The 27,150-nt window shown below is 36.4% G+C and overlaps 1 protein-coding gene across 1 annotated transcript in view; it reads left to right on the top strand.

The window, feature by feature from the left end:
* Window positions 1-21,567: 21,567 nt before the first annotated feature.
* Window positions 21,568-27,150, top strand: part of LOC145687898 (A disintegrin and metalloproteinase with thrombospondin motifs 16-like) — a 176,459-nt gene continuing 170,876 nt past the window's right edge. Inside the window, exon 1 of the mRNA XM_081761441.1 lies at window positions 21,568-21,844. Within this exon, the coding sequence (XP_081617567.1) occupies window positions 21,794-21,844 (51 nt within the window). The 5' untranslated portion in view covers window positions 21,568-21,793. The remainder of the gene's footprint in view (window positions 21,845-27,150) is intronic.

Raw genomic sequence — 27,150 nt, 5'->3', positions numbered from 1 at the left:
TAAATTAATTAATTAATCAATAAATGTTAGTTCTCAAAACTTGAAGTAGATCTTTAACAGACGATTAAAGATATAATTTTTCTAATGAGTGTTGTAAAGTAGATACATTTCTTTAGTTGCACGAAATTATCAATGAATGTTTGACAAAAACAGGGGAAACCAATCTTTTTGACTTGAAAATTACTTTCTTTCCCTGAAATTGTAGAAAAGGTAACACAAATACATCAAGAACAGCATTACACAGTAATGGTTGTTGGTATGAGACTTTGTGGACTACAGCTTTCATTTGTTTACAGTATACAAAATATAACAAAAGCAAATAAGCGAGCGAACAGGAAGGCGATATGTCTTTCTCTATATTCACAAAATCAAAGCCACTCAGAAGCTTTTTTTTTTTTCAAAGACCATATGTCATTCAGAAGTAGCCACTAAGTGTAATTCCGGTAAGGACAATAATATTCAGGCGTATGACAAACAAAGGGAATACGCTGGATGGTTTAGCATTGTTGTGAGAAAGGATGCTTTATGAATTACAATTCTTTTTGAGATCCTCTGTTAAGTCTCGATTCTTCGTTTCCACGTGGAATAATAATCAACAATGTTACTAATTATTGGAAACTTTCCTATTACTTTCCAGATTATGTGTACTTGAATACAAAATTACCCTGAAAACATGCATTTGGAGGCAGTTTGATAGTAAACAAATATATTACTTCCGCAGCTGCTTGTTTATCTTGTACAGGGTGATCCAAAAATCCCGTTATACTTCCTATATATGTATGTATGTATTTTGCGGTCAAGTAAAGTTATGGATCAGAAAAATCATGAAGTCAGGATTTTATGGAGATTCAATCTATCGTGTTTCTACGCTTTAACTTAAAGGGGCATTATCATCGTATCGTTCGTGCTATAATTTAGTGAGGCATATATGAAGAAAAGAGGTGCCTATTTTGATTTTATACCAACATACCATATGTCAGGTCGATTCTCTTCATGCCTATCCATGTGTTAGATGCTTCAAGTTTTAAATACAAATATGTGTGCGTCAGTACACTATAAACCACTTGCATTGTGTTAATGATACGGTTTTCCATCTTTTGGCACGAACCTAAGCGAAAAGTGTATTTTTCAACCAGTAACAACCGAATTATGCTGTACGAACTCTGACTTTATTGAGCTGAATGAACATTAGTTAGTAACTGTTAATGTTTACTAAAATGGATAAAAATCGCAGTTCACACTAGATAATTTGGTGCTAGCCACAAGAGAAGTAAAAACACGTTTCTCAGGTGTCTCTTGTTAAATGGAACAATAGCTCATATCCTCTATTAGGACAATTTCTTATTTTATGCCGTACATTGACTTCCCTTTTAGAAAAAGAAAGAGAGAAGAAAAGAAAAGAAAGAAAAAACTTAAATTTGTGCCTATATAAAAACTAAAAAAAAATGTATTTTAATATTATATGTGTCGAGGTCCAGCGACTCTTTTCCTTTAAATTGCATTTTCTCCCTTCAAATTGACTGTAATTCTGGGATGAGTCATAGATGTTTGCTGAGCTTTCATCTACTAATGGGAAAGCAAATATCTTATCTCTAAAGCTAGATTCCAACTGTACAAGAATCTTGTAGCTGTCATTAAAAAATCTTGCAATCCGATCTTTATATTTACTGTTTAGACACTACAACTTTCTGAAAGGAAGATATCTCCATCAACGCAGCGCTCCACTCTAGTGGACAAATAGTGAACCTTATCATTAAAAACGTGTATTTTGGCGCATTTCCCCTCCCCGTCCAAAAGAATCTGTTATTTCAGAAGCAGCGAAACTAGTTTTATCTTTATGTCAGCGGGAGGGCGATAGCAGGTAGCAAGACGACGCAGAAAGTTGCACATGGTTTGTCTCCTTGCAAGATGAAAAAAATGTTGTATGTCCCTTTCAAGACTATGTTTACATGGAGAAATATAGTAGGGTTGCAATATATATATATATATATATATATATATATATATATATATATATATATATATATATATATATATATATATATATGACAGCAAGATTCTTGTAAAGTGGTACCCTAGCTTTAGTGGCTTGTGCAATACTCGTTAGATAGCATTAACGTGCTTGTTACAAATTAGTGCGTAACAACTGTTAGGCTGGCCGCTAATTGACAACAGGGCAGGCTACTACCCTAGCCGAGGAGCAGTAAACGCAGGAAACTGTAAACAATGGAATGAAGTCTCGTGCTGCACATTCAAACGAGAGCATCTATAGCGTAGAGAAAGTCTCTTCTCGGAGTGTTAGGATAGCCGCTAATTGACAGCAAGGCAGACAATCCAAGCCAATAAGCAGTACACACAAGAAACTGTAAACAATGGAATCAAACCTCGTGCCTCACATTACAGCGAGAACATGTAGTGTAAAGAAGTCCTCTACCCCGAGTGTTAGGCCGGCCGCTAATTGACAGCAAAGCAGCCTACCCAGGCCAAGGAGCAAGTCTGCCGTGTCGTGACAAAACGCTGTAAATTTGGCGAAGAAGTTTTGCGAAAATAAGCCTTAAAGTTTTCATCCGAAAATGTGATCTGTATCGTGTAGAACCAGTGTAACTAGGCAATAATGGTCAACCAATCAATTTTCACCAAATTTAATCACAACATGCATTTACGTAACATTACATTTAACCACGTGTTTCCAAAGTCAAGATACACTATTTCTACACGATACAGATCACATTTTCGGATGAAAACTTTAAGGCTCATTTTCGCAAAACTTCTTCGCCAAAGTTACAGCGTTTTGTCACGACACGGCAGAAGTACACACAGAACACTTTAAACAATAGAATCAAACCTCGTGTTGCACATTTAAGTAAGAGCATGGTGGGGCAGAGGCCTCTCGCACGGAGTTTTCTGTGTCTTTGTTCGAGCAGACTAGAGAGGGGCACATGGGAATGTAGCTAATAGGGTGGCTGAAGCTACAAAATGCAACTTGTTTGAAATAAAACAAATGACAAGTAGGATGATGTTGATGTAAAAGTCTAGGGTACAAAATAAGCATATGAAGGCTATTCTGATATAACAATTAAATGATAGCCATTTATCAATCTCTCTCTGTTTGTGTACCATAAACAAACTAATACATAGATTCAAAAATTCTAACATGTTTTGAAATTTACCCTCATGATTATATTATTAAAGTATGTGCCTTTTGTGCTATAGACTTGGGTGTGATTCACAGTTGGAGTTTATGCAGTTTGGATTCAACGTCTTGTATGGAGATGTTCTCGGTGCTAACAGAGATGTTGAATTCCAAACGAATGAAGGAGCCTAACCCATTTTAAAACTAACAAATAAATTCATGATAAAATAATGTCAATGCAACGTGGAAAATGACATCATGGGGAGTGCCGGAACGTCATTTTCATTCACAGTATATTATAAAAAAATATTGCACTTATTAGAGGAAAAGTTCAAGTACGACAAACTAATTGTAAAAGTTCAAAAAGTATATTTGTATGAAATAAGATGCTTTGCGAAAAAACTTTTCTTCTTTCTTTCTTTCTTGATATGATTTGCGTCTCTTGTTTGTGCTCTTTAGGCAAAGAGATGAATAATTAATGGAAGTGAGTGATTATAAAAAATATTGGTAGATTCATAACTTGGCAGGAAACGAAATAAGATCGAGAAAGCGCACATGGTTTGAGATCGAACCGTGAATCTCTCGCACTAGAGGTGGGCGGTAAACTAGTTTTTTTTCATTTTTTAAAGAAACTTGTTCAACCCTTTCTTGTTTTATGCTTATGAATTTCTAGCAAACTCGATAGTGACACAAACACAAAAACATCGAGTAAAGTTGGGGGCAATGTATAGTGGCAGATCAACACCGAGACCAGGAGGAATAGGCTCCTTTAGTCTTTTGAGTGACAGAAATAATTGAAACTAATTACTTACATATTTTTGTTCCCTTCGCATTGAAAGTTTACAGGAAGTGTTGCTTTTTATTCTTTATCAGATTTCTTTTAAACATTAGATATAGTTTCAGTTCAAATTTTTCTGTTATGCAATGTGTCACCTGGTGAAATGAGTATATCCGATCTGTATTCTGGGTCAGGGGTATATCCGATCCACAGGTCTAACTGCTTGCGGGTATTCTGGATCACAGAACAGGAAGTTTGTAACAAATTTCATAGCTGTAGCTAAAATGTGGATATTGAGAAAGAATGGTGAAAAAGGAACTTGATAATTTAAAATGAGACTCTATAGAGAAATTGATGAAATGAGCTGAAAAAACGGAAAGCCAATAAGAAAATATTAGTAAAAGTTTTAATAGAGCAATAATAATAACGGAAAGAATTCAAAAAAGTGAAAACTAAATTTTTTGGAGTTGTTTTTCTAGGAATACGATTGAGGATATGACAAAAAGTAAAAAAAAAAAAAAAAAATGTTGTAGTGGATATCAGATGTTAATTCTTGTGACAAAGTTCATGTGAAAGTTCATGGTAGTCCTTTATTTTGTTGAAAGAGACCTACCAAATGGTTGGTTCGTTCCAATGAAGTTTAGTTCCCCTTTCCCAATCGAGGCCATATAAGACGTGGGCCTACCGTTTTACACGAAATTCGAACCACCGTACCACGTTCTAATTTCAAAGATCTCCCGCTGGGAATTGAACCTGGATCCTCGTGAATCAAAAGCACGCACGCTATTCCCTAGAGCACCCAAAGACCAGCCAATAAGGTATAATAATAATAATAATAATAATAATAATAATAATAATAATAATAATAATAATAATAATAATAATAATAATAATAATTATTATTATTATTATTATTATTATTATTATTATTATTATTATTATTATCCTTGCTTGTTTTTGTTGTTTAAAAAGGAAGCCTTTCTTGGTAGTCTTTGATGTATGAGGTCTTGGGTTCAATTCTCGGTCGGAGAGCATGATACGCATTACGGTGGTTCGAATTATACCTAAGCTGTAAGTCAAGAGGCATGGTGTCAGAGTGATAGAACGCTTATCTCTGGTGCATGGGGCCTCTGGTTCGATTCCTGGCCGCGTAAGTTTGTAGTGGACGACATCGTGTCTGTGGGTTTTTCTCGGAATACTCCTCTTTCCTCCCACATTCACATTCCACCATTTCTTCCATCATCATTCTCTTGCTTTAATCATTAGTTTCCCTTAGCCTAAAGGACAGAATCATTAAGCTGGAAGATCTAATTTTATTTCATTTTAAGTTGTAAGTTCGTATCTCTTTTAACCTCGGTTCTGAAAGGAGACGCTAAAGTTTAAGAAATAAACTAACATCTCTATGAAAGGTAGGATTCCGGTCTATTTGCACGCTCCTAATTTCAGTTTTGCGTTCCCCTTGTATTTTTCTTAGGAAATTTGTGCATATTAACAGTATATTCAAATTCTCTGAACTAAACAAGACCCTATATGCTAAAAGTTGTCCCCTTGTTTGTGGCTTTAATTTGAACTTTTTTTGAAACCATCTTTTCCGTAATCAATTTTCCAATTCCTCCCTGGGAAAATTAAATTCTGAATTTAAAAAAAATGACTTGTGAACCTGATTTTTTTAATATAAAAAAGGTAAAATATTGGCAATAACTTTTCCAACTAAAACTTTCCTTTTCGTAGTCTTCACCATTAAGTAAGCATATTTTCCAAATTTGTTGTGGCTGAACAAAACCACTTTGGCTGCCACTGGTGAGTGAGTGGGTCGTATGTTAAAACTTTCGCCTCATGTGTTCTTAGATAAAAATCTACTGTATATATGTAATTAAGAAAGAGAAGTTCGTGTTTGAAGTGCGGACCATAAATTTTCGCATTCAAGTAGTAATTATTGGTGGAAATTTTATGATTAAAGAAATGTAAAAGCCAGAGAAAAAAAATCAAGTGTTTTGTTTTCTCGATACGTATTTACAGTGGAGATAAAAATAAGTATTATATACATTCATGTCCAAAATTATTGTCTCATGTTTATAGGTATGTTGTTATAGGAATATAATTTGATTACGAATTCGCCCGGTATTTCTTATAATGTTAGTATGTGTATAGTCGGCAAAGACATGTATGTGGTAAATTTCATGTCAAAGAGCAGTAAATAAGAACAATAAAACGAAAATAAAACGTTCTTGTCCATTTAGCAACATTTTGTTATACTCATTCTAATTTTCGTATTTATGATTCTTTTCTTATGAAATTTACCACAAATATACATTTCCCGTTATACACATAATACCAGTATTAACAGTATCCTACAAAATCATTATCAAATTATATTCTTAAAAGATGACAGTTATAGATATGCGGCAATAATTTTGGACAGAAGTGTACATATCTAGTAAAAATGGAGAGAAACAAATACCCGAGCATTTTACATTACTGAGATACACACTTCGTCTCACTGTAATATTTTCCCCACTAATTATTTCAGAAATGTAATGGTTAAGAAGAAATTATCCCGAGTTTGACTGCCGGTGGAACAACTTGCTTCGGACAAGACCCGAGTTATGGTTCAGATTCCATTTTCAGATATAAATTTCGTCCCATTCAGCCTTTGTGTCGAAAAGGATGTTGAATTCTGGTTGATCAATCCATGTTTTCCTATTGTAAAGTATCAGTGTAATTATAGTGACATGACTGTGAGATAACTGTGTAAACTTTTAAATTACTTCGCCAAATTAAATTAATTTATTAAATTGCGACTATGTTCTACAGAATCATGATATCTTTCAAATCCATCGAAACGAAACTTTTATTAAGATTGTACATTTCCAGACAGCTTCTGTAATCACATATTTGCTAATAAACACGACTAGTTTCCTTCTTGCCTTTCCGCACAGCTTAATACTTCTCCATTCATTGAACTTCAGACTCATCATTTTGCAACCAAACAAAACCACGGAGGACACATCAACAGGGGGTATTTGCCACGAAGTTTAGGAAGGTGCAGGATCGTCGACGAGGCAAGCAGATCCCACCATTGGAGGACGACCGACTCCATGTCCCGAGAATACCATTCTGCCGGTTCATCGCCGCAGACACATTTTGAGTTTGACATCAAAGTAGTGGCATGAAGGTGTAAAAGAACATCGTAGAAACGTATCGCAGAGAGAATTTGACGCCCTTTGCAGTTCAACAGGGTTGAGTTCCAGTTGTTGGCTGACTCCAGTACATCCAGGTTCCTCCAGGGAAAACCTTTCATCATTCAGATGGCCAGGGCGACACCAGTCATAACAGAATGTCAGACTCTCCCTTGTGCTCTTCCTTTATTTCTTAATTATATCCTTTCTCTCTCACACCTATTCCCAAACTAGTCATTTTTCAAAATTAAAACATTTGAATTCCATTTAAATTCAACCTTAAATTCCTTAAATTAAATTCCTTAATTTTACTGTTAAGTACCGTGTTGTGCATCAGTTTCATCCCCATTTTGTTGCGTTCATTTAATAAGTATTCCCAGCTACAACTGATGGCACAGCACCGGCACACTATAAAAGAGTACTACTGTGTAATAAAATTTATATAGTTTCGAAACAATAACGTTTCTTTAATGTGTTAGAATTTGTAAATCAGAGATGGCGTGGGCCAATGAAAACTTTACCCATGAGCCACTGACCCACCACTCACCGTGACCCACTCTAACCCACCAGCCACAGTGACTCACTGTGACCCACCACACACCAAAACCCATCGTCATCAACTTTGACCCATGATCCACGCACTCCTCTCCACTGACTAAAGAGTTTACACTTGTACTAAAACAAAACTGTGAAATTATCACTAATCCGAGTTTGAATTTCTACGGATATTTACGATATAAAATCATAGTGTTTGTCATGGACCATATTACGATGATTTCAATTTAATTATGAGATATAATTATTTCCTTGTTGAATTACAGATAATTTTCGGTGGAAAATAGGATGAACTTTGAAAGTCTCTAATCAAAGTAGGACAACGTGAAAAAAAGTGTAAAATTCAACTTGTCTGGAAAGCCAAGTAATAAGTCCTGTTGATACTGTTACAATTACGAATATCAATATCGAAAAGTGCCTGAAGTTTCTTTTTCAGTTACTCATCTCAGGTAAGTAAATAGAAACAAATGAAAAAAGAAGAAAAATGGAGGCCTTGAAAGTAAATCCTAGACAAATTCAGCAGTGTTCAGAAGATGATGTTTACAATGCACTGAGCAGTGGGTCGGTGGATTGAAGTGGGTCAGAGTGGATCGCAGTGGGTGGGTGGATCGCAGTGGGTCACGTCCTGTTAAGCCATGACCCACTGACCCACTCACAGATTTTAACCCACTTGACCCACGATCCACTCCATCTCTGTTGTAAGTTACAGATCCTGAAATGAATAGAAAACAGAAATAATACTAATGCTGCCTTGTAGGCTAATTTGTGCGTGATTTACAGAACAGATACAAACCTAAGGAGTACTTTGGAATCTTCTCCCTAAAGCCTAACCGGCATAACCGTGGGACGTAAAACTCAAAAATTTCATTTCATTTTTACTTTGGAATCTAGTCGCGGTGGCCGTTAAGTTCTGAAGAAGAACCATAGAGTTTTGATCTCTACTTTGAACTCTCCACATGTCAATTTCTTAACATCAGAACAGAGATAATTTATTTTTATATACTCCTGATGACCCCTCATTTTAAAGCGGGTTTTTCCAACCGGTGTGTCGCGGCCCAGAATTGTATCGCTGAGCTCCATGTGGTATGTCTGAAAATATTAGAATGTCAGTATAAATTTATGTCACCTCTAAGTCTCAACTTCGTAAAAAACGTTTTATTGTTTCGAGTCAAGAAACCTTTATTCTATATATTAAAATGCTGGAAAAGTTTATATGTTTCTGGCCAATCTTTTCGACAGTTAGTTCTCGGGAACCATAAGCTCGAGAAAGATACCGCTTTCACTGATCGATTGCAAATTTTGTGTAGATTGTTCAGTTCTATTTGAATATTTTTTTAAAAAAATCACCGTTATTTCTTTATTACATTTTTAGGGGTACTCTGAAATGTTGAAACTTTGGAAAAGTAAAGCAGAAAGTCTTGTGAGTTATACATTCTAAGACCACACAGTTTTATAAGGGATTGCATACCTCTCAGGCGTTTGTTTCATGGCCAAGTGATAATGAAAAACGAAGCATTACCATATCTCCAGGTTAAGATGAATCTTTATTGTTTGGAGTGTTTTGCCCAATGAACACCATTTATCACTGGCATTATAATTAATTGTGTGTGTAATATATTTGCTTATTGCATACTGCATACTGATCATACATGAATTAGAAACTCCAACCGGAAGTACGTTCAAATCTTGCAAACGGAGCGAGATATTGAAAAACAATCTAAACAAATCTCCCCTTTATATTACCCCTTGCCGATTTTTATCAAGACCTCTTTCTGCCGTGTCTGTAAATGGACATGTACAGATATCGTGAGAAATGACAAGGAGATTCATGCTCATATGTGAATGATGTGCTGTGTAGAGAGCGCAGGTTCAGCTAATAATAAATTAAAATGTATTTTGAGACAGACTGTATCAATCAACGGCAGCAAGAATGCTCAATTCATATACAAGGCTATATAGAAATTTATAATCATAACTAACTAACCAACTCTATGGCCAATGGAACCCAGAGGTTCAATGCCGCGTTCACAAAAGCTCTCCACTGACTTCTATCCTTAGCCAATTGGATCCAGTTTCTACTATGTATTCCTATCTCTGTGAGATCCATTTTAATATTGTCCTCTAATCTGCGTCTAGGTCTTACTAATGGTCTTTTCAGGATTGGTCTTCCAGTTAAGACTTTGAAAGCGTTTCTATTTTCTTCCATTCTGACTACATGATCTGCCCACCTGAGCCTCCTACACTCGATTACCCTAACAAGGTTCGATAAACCATATAAATTATATAGTTCCTCGTTATGAAGTTTCCGCCATTCCCCATTCCCGTTCTTCTTGGGTCCGAATATTCGTCTCAGGATCTTGTTCTCAAATACTTTCAGTCTACGTTCTTCCTTCAGAGTAAGCGACCATGTTTCACAACCATACAGAACAACAGCCATGATTATCGTTTTATATATTTTAAGCTTCAAATTTCTCGATATAATTCGCGACGACAGGAGATTTTGAACTGAATAATAACACGAATTCCCTGCTTTCAGTCGATATTTAATTTCTTGGTGAATACGGTTTTTGCCTGTTAATATCGACCCTAGACATTTGAAAGTATCCACTTTATCAAAAGTATTATTTGATATTTTAACGCATCCATAATTTGCCGTATTACGATCCCGACGCACTTCCATGTATTTAGTTTTCTCTGCATTTACTTTTAAACCCATGTCCCCGAAAGTGTTTAATAAGATCTCTGCATTTCTTTCTATTCTCCTATCATCCCCTATTAAATTTACATCATCAGCATATGCCATAACCTGGTGAATACCGTTCAACTCTAGGCCCTGGTTGCTATCTTTGATTTTCCTTATAGCGTATTCCAGAACAAAGTTGAATAATAATGGCGACAACGCATCTCCTTGTTTCATTCCATTCTCGATGTAAAAGTTCGTGGACAAAAATTTTGCTACACGGACTTTACTTTGGGATTCATTTAAAGAACTCTTAATTAATCTAATTAGCTTTTACGTATTCCAAATTCTGTAAGAATGTTATACAATGTTTCTCCTCTTACCGAGTCGTAAGCCTTTCTAAAATCAATAAATAGTTGATGTACCGGGGTATTGTATTCCCATTTTTTTTTTCGAGTATTTGTCGAGTGGTAAATATTTGTCGATAGTTGATCGATTTCGTCTAAATCCGCACTGATAATCTCCAATAATTTCATCTGCGTATTGGGTAAATCTTGCTAATAGAATATTTGAAAGGTTTTTATAGGATGTTGACAGAAGAGAAATGCCTCGATAATTATTACAGTCAGTTTTGTTGCCTTTCTTGTGAATTGGGACAATGAGTGATTCTTTCCATTCTTGTGGCAATTCTTCCTTGTCCCAGATAAGGAGAATGAGTTTGTGTATCTTGTTCCACAGTTTTTCGCCTCCAGCTAAAATTAGCTTAGCCGGATCTTCATCTGCACCCGGAGATTTGAGTTTCTTTAATTTCTTTAAAGCGATTTCTACTTCTATTCGGTTAGGTTCTGGAATATACGGTTCTGCTGTATGTCTTTCCCTTTCTCCACACACATTAGTTTTTGGCTGCGTGTTAATATATTTCCATCTATTTAAGATCCTATCTGCATCAGCGAAAACTGTTCCATCATCTTTCTTTAATATATAAGCGCGAGGTTGATAGCCTTTCTTATATGCCTTGATTCCCTTATACGTGTCCCGAATAATTTTATGTTCACTATTGTCTTCAATTTCTTTAATTTTAGCTTTCAAAAAGTCGAGTTTCTTTGTTCTAAAAATTTTGGAGTTTCTCGTCTAATGTCTATGAAATTTTGTGTAATTTCTTTCGGATTTTGTAGTCAACGTAATTTTGCCTGTTTTCTCTTCTCTGCTAGTTTAATGCATTCCTGGTCGAACCATGTTTTGTTCCTACCTGTTTCCGCTTGTCCCAATATTTCTTTTGTTGAAATTTGGATGTTATCTTTAATTTCAATCTAAGTATCCTCAACATTAGTGCACTCGGAATCTTCTAAAACCGAGAATCTATTCGAAAGTTCAATTTGGTATTCCCTTCTTACCTGGCTCTCTTCTAATTTCTTTAAATTAAATCTCTCCGCTTTCAGACATTAAATATTTCCTTTATTCAACGATAATCTCTCTCTCTTATTGTCGTTAGAACCAGGTAGTGATCGGTGTCACAATCAGCCCCTCTAAACGACCGAACATCAATTATGCTAGATTATCTTCTTCTATTTACTAAAACGTGACTAATTTGATTTTGTGCTTTTCCGTCTGGTGAGGTTTAAATGTATTTATGAACGTCACGATGTGAGAATTCTGTACTCTTCACAATAAGGTTTCTGGATGTTGCAAAGTTTACGAGTTACACTGTTGTCATTACTTTCCTTATGCAGACTTTCGTTCCCTATAATCGGTTTGAAAATATCCTCTCGTCCTACCTCCGCATTGAAATCCCCTAATAGAATTTTCATATTGTATCGCGGGAGTTGGTCAAATATCCGTTCCACTTCTTCGTAAAAAAAAAAAAATGTCTTTTATATCGTCATCCTTATCTTCAGTTGGGGCATGTGCATTTAAAACAATAATATCACACCATCTACCCTTAAGAGTAGTAAAAGAAACTCTATTATTAACAAATTCAACCTGCTTTGTTGCTGATATTATTCGTTTGTGAACGAAAAACTCTGTTCCTAATTGGTGATTTTTATTTCCTTCCCCGTAAAAGAACGTAAAGTTTCCGGAATTCGCAGTTCCATTTCCTTCCGAGGCTTTTGTGAATGTTTCTGAACAAGTGATTTTTTTTTACAGGATGAGGTTGTTAGACCTACTCAAACCCCCAAGCTGGAGGACCATTCCTTTCGTCTGTCCGCGACTGCTTATTCAGTATATTCGCAGCTAACCTCTATATCTAGGGGCCTTCTCTTCGATCCGCAACCTGAGGACGCGCCATGCCGTGGTGACAGGAACCCACATTACACGGAACTTATAATCATATACTATTATAATTTATTTTACCATTATAATTTATATTGTCTTATTATCTATCTACCTATATTTTAAGGTAATAAATTGATCAAGATGTCGTGAGCGTTTTTCAAAATGTATCCGCAGTCAAGGAAGATTGGGAACCTTTGTCTTAAAGTACATGCTACAATATAACAAACTATGTAAATAAATCACAAGCAGACGTAAATATTTTTTTCCTATAAGTACCATAATGATGCATTTCTTCGAGAAACTCAACACAGAAGAGATGGACATGCAATAGTGTGTTTGGTTGATTGGTGTATTTTAGCGTCCTTGTTTGACTTTAGCAACCTATTTTGAGACATGGATCTGCAGTTCAAGATGAAATTCAAACCACCGTAATGTGTTCAAGATTCTGACACCGGGAATTAAACTCGGAAACCCGTGCACCAAAGACACACGCACTAGCCATTAGAGCAGCGTAGATGGTGATTATGCGTTTAGAACAAATTATACGGATACACACTGCTACTTCGTATGGGGATTGTATGTTCCATTGTGCTTGGGTGATACGTGGATAGGTTAACATTAAGTATTTCTACCAATATTTGTTTTTCGTTTGTTTAAGCTGGATTCCAAATTTATGAACTTCATGCAATAGTTATGTTTTGCATAGGGGTCTATATTTATTATAACGAAAGAGACTGCAATTTTTGTGTAAATTTCTAAAAAAGAGGAAATAAAATATTTAGTTTAATGTCCCATGATTATGCACCGAGGCTGAGGGAGACGGTGATCGTGAGAAATGTATGAAATAGTGAAATGAAGAAAGTAGGAAACGGAAGGATCCCGAGGAAATCCTGCACACGGGGTTTGTCCACCACAAAGCTCACTTGGTGCGAGCTGGAATCTAAAAAGGAACCCCACACACTAGAGCTCTACCACTGAACCACCGCGGCCTAAGTTTCTGAAAGAGGGAAGTTTCAGGAAGAAATAGTTCAAAGACAAGTGTGGGAGAGGAACTTATTTACATAAAAATAGAGTAAACCATGCAATGGTCCATTATCTTTTTTTTCTTTTTTACCTAGCAAACGTATTGTTTGGAACCGAAAATATGTGTTTTAGATCCTTGGCTCTATGTTGAGAGCAGAACTGACGAAACCATTTGACTCAAGCATTGTAAAGGATAGAATACCCTTAACCCAGTAGCTGACTGACCAAGCCACGGTTCCCAGGCGTCACATAGATACGCATGTTGGACGAGTACTTAATGTAGATTCGTTCGATGTAACCCTAAGGTGTTATTACCACACGAGCCGTCCGTCCTGCCTGAGCCATCCGGGTCGCCAGATTCCTGATCGAGAACTAAGAGCCACCAAGGGAATCTCAGGAATAGTCTCGGGGCCAGACCATGCCTGTTGGAAAAGATGTGTATACTGCATTTCTCTTTTGGAAAGATGTGTATACTGCATTTATAGCTTAAGCATGTGATCCGGATCGTGGGACTTTTCTTTCAGTTGTCTTTCAAACTTTAACCCTTTTCTTGGAAAGGAGACTTGTGTTGCTCAGAAAAAATACTGGATGCGACTTCCGTGCCATTATAAAATAATAGATAATTGCACATTTTAGTTACATGTTTTATTTAGACAAGGCTGTGATGTAATGTATCCCATAGGATACACTGCCAAAATAGGTAGTCAAAGAACAAAAAATGTTCAAAAAAATTATGTATCCCAAAGGATACATTGTCAAGAAGAGGGTTAACCCTTTGGAGACGGCTGTATGAGTGGGGAATGAATTTAAAAGTGTTTTAAACGTCACAATATACATAGGTAGAAGTCAATTTTGTATCTTATTTCAAGACTTTGCTTTATACAAGTGTAGACAGTTTGTCTTTTTGCTTGCAGGGAGGGGACAATGACGTCATTACTGTTAGCCTATATAGAACCACTTCCGTAGCTACTCCTATCGTGATTATAGTATAATTATGATTTATACATGATTTTAGTCAGGAGAGAACAGGGTTTCGAAGGTCATTACTCGCATAGGACTGTGCCGTCGCACAGAAGATTGGTTCCCGAACCTACCTAATCAAGTAAATTTTCAGGCCAAAAGTAGTAGTACTAAGGGAAAGGTTTCTGTGGATTTTATCTAATTTTTCGTAATTTGTTTTTCACATGTGTTTTTCAATTACAGCTAGTTTGTTGATCGTAATGTCTTTTCTTAGTTTTAGGTAATTGTCTCTCATGTCGTTTCAAAATCCTTAAGAAACATATTTTTAGATTTCCTATGGGGTTTGAAACCAAATAACAGCAAAATTTAACAAATAAATCTCAATTTACTCATTATCTGAATTTTGAATTAAGAACGGACAAGAGGCGTTTAAAAAATGAACGCTTCACTTGTTAAAAGCAAGTCGAATAGAAGAACGAGTAGGATCCATGAAAAATGTTAGTTCTAGTGGCAATGATAATCATAATGAAGATAAATCTCCTCGAGTTTTGCGCAATCGGAAGAAGAGAGCGATTTCCACAAGGAAACGGTGGGTTATTTGTGATCAGGCATCAAACAAAACTAACAGAAAATTGTATAGAATTTGTGAACGAGACAGAAATACTCAAATTCTCTCAGCATCTTGATATTTTCAAGACCATGTCTTTTCAAAGACAAGCACAATAGCAGACGAAGACAATGTTTTCGCCAGTGACGTCATGTACCAACGCCAGTACATGAGTTCATATCTGTTGAAATACAGTAGGGCTACTAACAGTCATGAAAAGAAGGAAGTGAGTCCTGTTATTTCCGGCGGCATTTCGAACACTTCTTCAGAAGATTTCACTTCAGAAAAAAAAAATATATGAGCTTGTAGCAGCAGCCTGTTGAAATTCACTGCAAACTTTTGGGGGCTTAGTGAAGCGTATGTTCCAAAAAATACTTCATCTATCAAGAAGCCGTGAGAATGGATGTCGTTATGGTGTTTACGTGGATGAGAGCCTAAATTGTCAGAGAAAAGAAGAAGAATAGCCTGTTATCCTATTGAAACTACTATTTCTAGCATGAAAACACTTCTTCCAAAGGGTATGATGCATTTTGGGCATCTCCACTCAACATAGACAATGTTCAGCAGTTCTTTGCACTATATCTTATGGAACGTTGTTCCAAGCAAAATATTCGTATCTATATGGGAGGACTTCGAATCAATGGATAGAAGAGTGTATGCCTTTCGAATGGTGAGTCTACTGAAATAAAGGAGCTAATATCACATCTTGAAGAAGCAGATGAAAGACTTCTTTTACATGTGAATTATGCCATAAAGATAGCAGAAGTGATGCGCGTTGTACTTGCTTCATTCAATGCTGATTTATTTGTATGTTCAGTGTACTTTTATGCTCTAGAGTTTAAGAAAAAAGGACTTACTGAGATGTGGATTCTATGTGGCACAGGAGTAACAACCAGATACTCTCCCGTCCACAAACTTACTGACTGCATACCTGAATCGTTTGTTAACGTTTTAACAACTGTTCTTGCTTGTCTCAATAAGACATCATAAGTAAATTTTCAACAAAACGAGCGAAAGAATCAACCCACCTTTTGGAAAAGTTTGGGAAGAATAAATTATCCAACACTATGGTCCACCAAGCTGAGTCATATCTTGCAAGTATCTTTAAAGCAAACTATACAACACTAAATGACTTCAGAGTGACGGAGTATCAAGGATGATTTCTCAAAGCTCTCACCAACATCTTCTTCAACACACACATAAGTAGAGCTTATCTTCAGAGTCCCCGTTGGTATCACATACTTGAGAATTGTGCACCACTTCATCCCTCAGATTACGGTTTCTTAGAAGAAGATGGTGATTGGTTGTTTTCCATAGCAGAAGAAATACTTCCACCGGATTTTCCTGTAGCTCGCAAATGCAAAAAAAGGAAAAAAAGAAAAAAAGAAAAAAGAAAGAAAGAAAAAGTGCCAAAATCACTGTTTTCAAATGTCGCATATCATTGATTTCGTGCACTAAATTCTGTGAATGTGGTCTTAATGGTTGTAATAATCGTTACAACTAACATGTATGTTGTAGTACCAAGTAACAGAGTTCCCTCTAATACCATAATATTGTAGATTACTAAGTGAAACTAATAGTTGAACTTTATTTTTGTATGCAGCTATATATACGGTTTCATTACGAATTGTTAGCATCGAGAGAAAAGTCTGTCATTAAAATTTTATCAAAATCATATGGTTAACATTGCTAACTATATTCATCATGAAAACAGAGAATATCTTAGAAAATTGGACATTCTTCGAAGTGATGAACGTCAATTTTGTCTTAGATATTCTCTAACATCTTGTAATATTATGGAAATATCAAGACATTTTGCTCCAGGTTGAAATCGTCCATTAAGACTTTTAGACTAGAAAGTCTCTATATACAATTTTCTAATAGGAGCAGCAGTTATGAAAACGAAAATGGAGCTCTACGAATGTATTTAACAATTTGCGCAATTACGTCATCGCCCCCGAACTGTGACCAAACAATCTACGCTTGTATACGCTAAAGTCTTTAGAATAAAATAACATACAAATTTGACTTCTATCTATGTTTATTGTATTGTTTTTTTTTTTTTTTTTTTTTTTTTTTTTTTTAAGAAAATTCATTCTCCACTCATACAGCCGTCTCCAAAGGGTTAAAGTGTGAAGCACAATTGAAAAAAAAGTCCCACAATGCGGATCACGTGACCAAGCTATAAATAATTCATCATCACCATAAATAATCATCCCGTTGAAGTAATTTGAACAACCAAGCTGACAATTCGTAGTTTGGTATACTGACTATCCCACATAACTTTGATGCACCAGGCTCAATTTTCGATTTTCACTGACACATCCAGCACACTATTCTAATTCGAATTCTATATGAAACTTTAGATCTCGTCTTATATAACCACGTTGCTGCCAAGGAACGTAAATTAAAAATCTTCTAATCCATTATATTGTGAAACTAATAATTATATTGTGAAACTAATAAACTAGCAAGATTGACCCCATACGCAGATGAAATTATTGGAGATTATCAGTGCGGATTTAGACGAAATCGATCAACTATCGACCAAATATTTACCATTCGCAAAATACTCGAAAAGAAGTGGGAATACAATACCCCGGTACATCAACTATTTCTTGATTTTAGAAAGGCTTACGACTCGGTTAGGAGAGAAACATTATACAACGTTCTTACAGAACTTGGAATATCGAGAAAGCTAATTCGATTAATTAAGATATGTTTAAGTGAATCCCAAAGTAAAGTCCGGGTAGGAAAATTTTTGTCCACGAGCTTCCACGTCGAAAATGGCCTGAAACAAGGAGATGCGTTGTCGCCATTATTATTTAACTTTGTGCTGGAATACGCCACAAGGAAAATCAAAGATAGCAACCAGGGCCTAGAGTTGAACGGTATTCACCAGGTTATGGCATATGCTGATGATGTAAATTTAATAGGGGATGATAGGAGAACACTAGAAATAAATGCAGAGATATTATTAAACGCTTGCAGGGACATGGGTTTAGAAGTAAATGCAGAGAAAACTAAATACATGGAAGTGCGTCGGGACCGTAATACGGCAAATTGTGGAGGCGTTAAAATATTAAAGAATGCTTTTGATAAAGTAGATACTTTCAAATATTTAGGATCAATATTAACAGACGAAAATCATATTCACGAAGAATTAAATGTCGACTAAAAGCAGGGAATTCGTGTTACTATTCGGTTCAAAATCTCTTCTCGTCGCGAATCCTGTCGAGGAATTTGAAGCTTAAAATATATAAAACGATAATCATGCCTGTTGTTCTGTATGGTTGTGAAACATGGTCGCTTACTCTGAGGGAAGAACATAGACTGAAAGTATTTGAGAACAGTATCCTGAGAAGAATATTCGGACCCAAGAGGAACGAGAATGGGGAATGGCGGAAGCTTCATAACGAGGAACTACATAGATTATACGGTTTACCCAACATTGTTAGGGTCGTCAAGTCTAGGAGGCTTAGGTGGGCAGGTCATGTAGCTAGAATGGAAGAAGGTAGAAACGCTTTCAAAGTCTTGACTGGTAGACCCATAGGAAAACGACCATTAGGAAGACCTAGGCGCAGATGGGAGGACAATATTAAGATGGATCTCGCAGAGATAGGAATACAAAGTAGAAACTGGATGCAATTAGCTAAGGATAGAGGTCAGTGGAGAGCTTTTATGAACGCGGCACTGAACCTCCGGATTCCGTAGGCCATAGAGTTAGTTAGTTTTAGTCAGTATACCAAAGAAGCACAGCGCTTTGGCAATAGAACTTTTAGGAATATACCCAGGTATACACACACAACGAATTTAATCCACGATTTAAGCAATCATTCATTTTGACTTGTTTAACCTATAAGGGATAATCTGGACTTATGTCTGGATTGTCATTCACTTCATGGAAAATTGTTAGTCTTTTTTATGGTATCTATGAAGAATAAAATATTTGAAATATTTAACTTTCTGACTAGAAAAGGGATTGTCCTTTTAATTAGATAATTGTTAGAAGTAGGTGACATGCATTCAAACGCATTCAGCAATGTAGAAATTAGGGGTTTTTATTGTTGTTTGAAGTTTATTGTCTCTATTCAACAGCATGGATCATTTTGAATGTTGGACTTACAGTTATGCCTTTGAAGCCTAATATATGCTTCTTTTAGGCATATATTATATGCGCCTAATATATGCGCCTCTCAAATTTCCCTATGATATAGGCCTATGTGTGAAGTATCTCTGTTTGGATGCATTATGGGAAGAAAATGTACTATCGTGAACGAAAGTGCATTAGCACCTGTATTCTGCATATTCTTAATACATTCACTATTAAGCTTAATAGATACATTGTGATAAAATTGGGAAACTGAAGGCGGTATTGATCATTTTATTGTATCTAACAGTAACTGCCACTTTTTTTAGATTACTGAAACAGGTGAACAAAATATATTAATCCTTACGTGACAATTTTGGATTTTTTACAAAATGAAATTTACTCTTTAAACTTATATTTCAACTACAGGAAATTGCTTGAAGAAGTCTTAAGGAAGACGAAGTTGGGAGTTTAAGGAAAGTTGTCATATGCAGCAGCTAGGAACATGAAACTAAACATTGCGACAAAGATTGTACTAACAAAATGCCTAATGCTGCTTGTAGACGATCCAAGAAAGCTTGAACAAGACCATTCAATACCTCAGATATTAGCTTTTGTTTATTATTTATATGCACACTTGGAACATCAAATAATTATGGAAAAGAGTATGAAAATATATTTATTCAACAACTGCCACTTGTCTCACAACTCCATCATACTTGTTTTGTATTTTCCTGCACACAACTCGACCGCTAATTGGCTATTGAATGCTTTTGAATTGGATTGTTTAGAACAGGACCGAAACAAAATTTCTTGAACGAAACTATTGAATTCAAGACAAAAATGACGTCAGTGCTGACGTCTTTTCATCAAATAGTCTTGAATGGTCTTGAACAAGAGTCTTGTTCAAGCTTTCTTGGATCGTCTACAAGCAGTATAAGAGATACTTTCCAAAAATTGACGGACAATTTAAATTTATCGCTATATTTATGCCGCACAATTATGACAAATTATACACTTATGTCTCTATTGTTGAAGACAATATTTCACAAACAAAATGTAATTGTTATCAAATTTCTTATGTTAAATAAATGAAAAAATCTACCATATTAAAGAAAAATATCGCTGAATATATAATACAACGGAAATTTGTCGTATTTGTAAAGGGACTGTTGAATAATTTCATTGTCCATATTTTATTCTGGATTCCAGATTACAAAATACCGGTCATAAAGAGGCTGGTAAGAAGTTTGTACTGGTTACCGGTCTTAATCAGAACAGCAATATTTCCGGCCAGGCCGGTGAATTACCGACCAGTTGACAACCCTAGGTATATTGGAAGATGAATTGAACTGCAAAACCCTCAAACTGCCAATACTGCGATTAGCATATTTTTCTTGGGGACAATTAATAGTTCATGGGGTAGTGTTTTGCTAATACCCTCTGGCCCACTTTTTGCACTTTACATATTCACCACAATTAATTAAAAATAAATGTTATCGAAGAACTTCAATATTATTTTCTGTTCTTCATAACTTTGGTGTAGTAAAATTACGTAAAAAAGAAGAAGAACCTAAAAATTAAAATTCGAAATTTAATTATTCTGGGAGATGTTTCAGTGTGTTCAGATCAGAAAATGATTTCGGGATACTGTTGCAGGCAGACTTGAACGATGTGAAAATCAAATTAAATGAAATAATTAAGTTTAGCGTTTCACGATTATGCCTTTTAGTCTAAGGGAGACGATGACTTAGACAAATGGATGATGATGATGATGATGATGGAAAAATTGGTGGAATTACAATGTTGGAGGAAACGGAAGTAACTGGAGAATACTCACTGACACGATATTGTGCACCACAAACTTTTTTATCCGGAGATCGAGCCAGGGACCTCACGCACCAGAACTAAGCGCATTACCAGTGAGCGACCGTGCCCCTCTTGAAGGAAGTTGATCATATTTCATGACAACTAGTGTTTTTTTTTTTTGATGTTGTTGTTGTTGTAAAACAGAAAGAACTGTGGCTGGCATATTTTTCCAGTGTAAATTGTGCAAGAAGTACTCGAAAGACCGAAACAATTACTAATTACCATTACCACCTGAACAGTGTGTGTGTGTGTGTGTTATTTAGAAAAGTAACTTGATCCCAAGTACCACATAGGTTATTTACAGTATTTGACGTATGGGTTTGTGGACGCGAACATGATACAATATCGAGTGGTGGTATTTTACGTCCTGTAACTGTAACTCTCGTCTCGTTAGATTGTTTTTCCGCGTGGAGGACACAAATGAAGAACGAAATGTAGGCTTTCTAGTTCAGAAGCCAAGGGTGAAATGTGTGAGTAACGGTAACATGAATGCGAGTCGAGGGACACCGACGGAACAGTCTGAAGTTGGCCGGGATGCCAATGGAACTCTCGTTCGTTGTGTGACTTAGCAATGGAAATCACCCTCCACAGTGCAGTGGAAGTTCATTCATTGGTAGTCAATAGTAGTTCGGATGATCGCACACGATGAGAGAAGCCCTCACGATTCTACTCTTGTTTTTAGTGGTGCAAACAGAGGTAAGTCAGTGATTATTACCATTTGATCACGAGAATAATAATAAAAAAATGTGATAAAACTTTGTGGTGTCAGTTTTTTTTTCTTTCTGAAAGAAACAAAAAAAAAATGAAGTTGCGCGTGCCGTGTGGATTGAACAAACCACAAGTAATTCTCCTGGTTACACCAGCTGCGATATTGTGGTTCCTAAGGAAATTTGAATATGAAGAAAAAATGAAATCACTCCTTTTTTGGCAATTACTTTCCAATTACCATACATGGAAATAGAGTGGACAGCACCAGTTCTAAAAGTGACAACCAACATGCGTATGGTACACCAGTGTTGTCAACGACCAGAACAAAAACAGTGATATTAGATCGTGATATTATTTCGTAATTTGTGTCAATTTTTGTTAGTTTTCTGTAATAATTCTGGAGGTCTACGTGTTTGCCAAGACTAGTTAATGATCTTGTGGATCGTGATTATAATAATTCCCATTTCCTGCAGCAATTGGCATTGCCTCTAATTATTATGTCCTGTGCGTCGCTGTTTTAGTGATTATGGTAAAGTGAAAACTTATCATTTCGTTATAAAGCACAAATGAATAATCAATTAATTTCTTAGATTTCAACTAGTTCTTAACGATAACTGCAATGTGACTACGGGTGTAAGGCGAGACAGGGGTACTATGCACTTTCATCGTATTTAGTGTGCCAAGTCTGTTCCGGAATGTATTCGAATTTTCCTATAACACGTTCTTTTTTGTCTGTCGTTGAAGTTGTAACATATGCGTTATGATACCAAAATAATATACCCATTTACAAATGTTCTAGTGCTCATAGTAAGGAAATACTGTTGCACAGCAGTCCCAGAGCAGATTCAACTGACCTAGCGTAGTGAGGCGATTGGGAAGCTATTTGAATTAAGAGGTGACAACTCAGGGCTAGAAAGCGGAAATAATGGCGTTGGAAGCCGATGTTTTGACCATATATCACGAACCTAGAAGCCATCTGGATGGCCATAATCCTTTGTGGATTATGATGACCGATAGTGGTTATTCGTACAATGATTATCAAGTATTTTTATCAATGAACTTAAGAAGTTCGATAATGAATTCTCTACGTCTGTGTGTCTCTGTCTGTCTCTTATTTGAGATTTTTTTTCAATTTTGGGCCATCCATTCGATAGGGCATCGAAAACTATTTGAGAAAGTGATGGAATTTTTCGCATCACTCTTACCGTTTCCGAGATATTGGCCAAAAAATGACCGATTTCGGGATATTTAAGGAGCCATATCTCGGGAACCGTAAGTTATAAAGAGACCATATTGGTGCTGATCAATACCTAAGAAGATGGTGAACATTTTGGTATCAAATAGTAACCGGTGGCCACTGACCAACTAGCCACTAGCTAACTGACCACAGTTCGTCAGATATTGGCCAAAAAAAACTTAGGATTTCGGGAGATTTAAAGAGCCGTATCTCCGGAACCGTAAGCCATAGTCATATTATATTTTGCAAATTTTTGCGAGAAAGAGAAGAATGTGCGGATAAAATGATTTATCTTTACATATAATAACAATCACCGTTATCCTTTACGCTCCATCTGTCCATTCTTTTTAATTTTGTCCTGGCAACGCTCTTGGAGCATTCTCGACTAGTTTTATTTTTGCTTTTACAATCTACGATGGTAATATAATAATATTGTTCCTGGTTGGTGAATTACCATTTAGCTTCCCTTTCAGCAGCGATGCTGTATGAGCCGTGGGCCTACAGCTTAATGTGCTGGCCAAACCACGCGAACTTTCACTGGGAATCGAACCCGGGTAATTGTATTGTTTTTAATACATTTTCTAGTGAATTGTACATATAATTTATTCATGGAAATGTATAAGCTTTAGAGCATGACTCTTGATATCATACGAGCTGTATATAAAATATGATATGAAACCTTTTGCTTGTAGTTCTAATTAATAACATAGGTTTTTCTTAGTTTAACGTCCCACGTTATGCACCGAGGCTAAGGAAAATGGTGATGATGATATTGGGGTGAAGGTGTTGGTGATAATGATGGAATGACGAAAGTGGGAGGAAACGGGAAACTCCGAGAAAATCCACGCACACGGTGTTTATCTACCATGGCGGGAACTGAGATCGAGCCAGGGGATCATGCGCCAGAGGCGAGCGCTTTACCACTGAGCTACCACAGCTGCAATGACGTGGGCTGTGAGCATCTGCTTTTCAAGAATATTTACTACCATTGCACCATTTTATTTTTTATTTTATTGAATAACTTAAACGAGTTCGATTCCTGGCGGGAGCTCATGTGGTTCCGTTTCTACATTAATCAGTAGGTCCACGTCTCATATTGCCTCGCTGCTGAAAGGGACGATAAACTCAGAATCAATTCAATAACTTCAAGGCGATAACTAATATCAACAAAGAAAAAAAAAAGAAAAAGAAAGTGAGACAGATAGTTATGTACAGTATGCAATGAAATAAACTAAAGTGCTTTTAATATCTCTTCTTATAGTTCGGAAATCTGGAGGCGCAGATATAACATCGTAATTATCCAGCATTTAATAGCATCTTGTGACTATTGAATGATTCAATTTTCGAAATTGTGATTTTGTTACCTGTGTTATTCAAAAATAAATAAATAAATTCAACAATAAATAATTAAATGAGTAAAGTGTTGTATGGAGGATAAAAGTATCTTTAATAATTCTTACTTTTGATAGTGGCGAACCGTGAATGTCGGTTAGCGGACCGTGTTTTGCAGGCATCAACATTTGTTTGTGAAAATTTGTGCACATAACCGTACGCTGTGTCTAAAATTAAGGCTCTGTTTTTTTTTTTTGGCTCTAGGCGTGTCAGTGGTTCAAAGATGTAAATATTTTTTTAAAAAAAGCTGCAGTACTTGATGTTAAGATTTTTGACTCAGCTGTGAAAGTATATATAATGAATGAAGATCATGAATGAAATGATGAACTGAAGAAAGTGGCAGGAAACGCCAGAACCCCGAGAAAAAATACACACATGGTATTTGTTCACCACAAAATTTATTTGGCGCCAGCTGGAATCAAACTAGGAACCCCACACAGCAGAGGCGCGGAAAATAACTGATAAGATCTTATACGATTATTGTTATTTCTAAGATCGTTGGTGAAAATAGTTTGCTTATGACACAAATGTTTAAGCTGTCTCGTTTACAAAATAAAAGTCAAAGTAGTATCATCTGGGAAAATGTATCTATCTCTATTAGAATAGCAATTTTGGTTCCGCGTATCATAGTTACTGATGCTCTCGTCTTTGGCGCGAACGGTTCCGTGTTCGATTCCCGGTGGGGACACTCAGACGAAAAGTGGCAAAGCTTTTTCAAGCCAGCCATTCACAGTGAGGTTTTCGTCATTCACACCAGGCAAATGCTGGGATGGTACCTAACATATAGGTTCCAGGACGCTTTCTTCCTTCTTTTTCCTCGGATAGTGTGATGGCCGAGGGACGACATCCCTCATACGGGACGGGCTAACATGGCCACAGATGCCGAAACCCAGAAATCTAAATCCTAATTCCTGTTGTAAGTCATTCTCCTCTCTCTCTCTCTCTGTCACTTTACGATATTTCTTCTTTCTCTGCATGGATGTTTCTACATGTTATTTGTAGTTTGTGTAACCAATGTATAGCTGAACTGTATATGTTGTTAGGACTGTGAGGTTTTATTTTTATATAAATTTATTTCGTTTACAAAGACGACACCATTTACGCAGCTTGGATTTGAGTATCTTTGTAAAAAGAAATTTTAGTTTAACGTCTCACGTGTATGCCGTTTAGGCTAAAGAATACGGATGGATAATGAAAGTAAATTATTCTGAAATTAAACTTTTTGTCCTCTGCCACCGGATATCCACTGAGAATCGAACCCAAGACCACGTGCGCCAAAGAAGCATAAGCTAGCCACTAGACCAGCGAAGAGGACTGGCTATATTCTTGAAAGCTATAATAATTGCCCTGCAAAATTCTGTGATTTCTTGAGCTCCTCCGTGGCTAAGCGTTTAGCATACGCGCCTTTGGCGTGGGAGACCCGGGCTCATGTGGTTCGGATTCCACGTTAATCAGTAGGTCCACGTCTCATATAGCCTTGCTGCTGAAAGGGACGTTAAACTCAAAATCAACTCAACTCTGTGATTTCTTCATGACATGCTCGTATGAGAGTGAAAATTGAAGTGACCAATATTGTAATTTCTTTTAAGTTGTAGCTTCTATATTTGTTTGATTTGCAGTTATTTTTTTTCTGATAACTACTTCTCTTTGGGTTTAATGGGGGCCGCAGTGGCTCGTGGTAGCGTTCACCTCCGGTGCGTGGGATCCCTGGTTCGATCCCAGTCAAATGGGCTTTGTGGTGGACAAACACCGTGTGTGGGTTATCTCGGGGTTCTTCCGTTTTCTCCAACTTTCTTCATTCCATCATTTCATTCATTTCTCATCAACACCGTCTCCTTTAGCCACCATGGCATAATTGTGGGACGTAAAACTTAAAGCTTTCGTTTTCATTTTCTTTGGGTGTGATGCTTAGATTGAAGCATTTTCTTTTTCTTCCTGGCTTGCAGTTTGTTGAGTAAATTTTAAAATCTATTTTTACTCTGGGAATATTTCCTTTCTCCACCTTAAAAGACATTTTCATACTTTCCCAGGGTGGTACGGTAGCTCAGCTATACAGCACTCACCTCAACCTGTGAGGGTCTCCTAGGCAGACTAAGTTTGGGATGGACAACATCGTGTCTGTGAATTTTCTCGGGGTTCTCACGTCTCCTCCTACATTCTCATTCGATCAATTATTTCATCATCATTGATTTTCAATAATCATCCGTATGCTTTAGCCTCAAACCTTAGGACGTAAAAGTTGATTTTTTTCAGTTTGTACTTTCCAAGAAAAATGCAGTGAATATTTTAACTGTCCTTAAAATTTCTGCTGTGAGCGTCAATGTTTTGGGAAAGTTACATCAACTGTGAGACATCCAAAGGACTTCCCATTGATGTATTGTACACTCAGCGACAAAAGTTCTTTCTGTTTCATGAAACTAGTTTCGTAAATAACTTCAGAATGGAAGAACAATTTGAGTACAGTTTTCAGTAGATTAAAAATATTGCAGATTAAAAAAGATTGTAATTTTCTGTACGTTCCAGCCTACCACCGTTAATTTCAAAATAAATTTTGCCAAACGGAAAGAACTTTTGGCGCTGACTGTACCACTATATATTAATGCGTTATTAGGAAATTCGAAATATAATTTCTCAACAGCCGAAGGTTAGAATTTGATTTTGAGTT

Source organism: Thermobia domestica, chromosome 6 (assembly GCF_964235325.1).
Source record: "Thermobia domestica chromosome 6, izTheDome1.hap1.1, whole genome shotgun sequence".
Lineage (NCBI taxonomy): Eukaryota > Metazoa > Arthropoda > Insecta > Zygentoma > Lepismatidae > Thermobia > Thermobia domestica.
The sequence above is the reverse complement of the archived record's forward strand: the minus strand, read 5'-3'. Positions and strand labels throughout refer to the sequence as shown.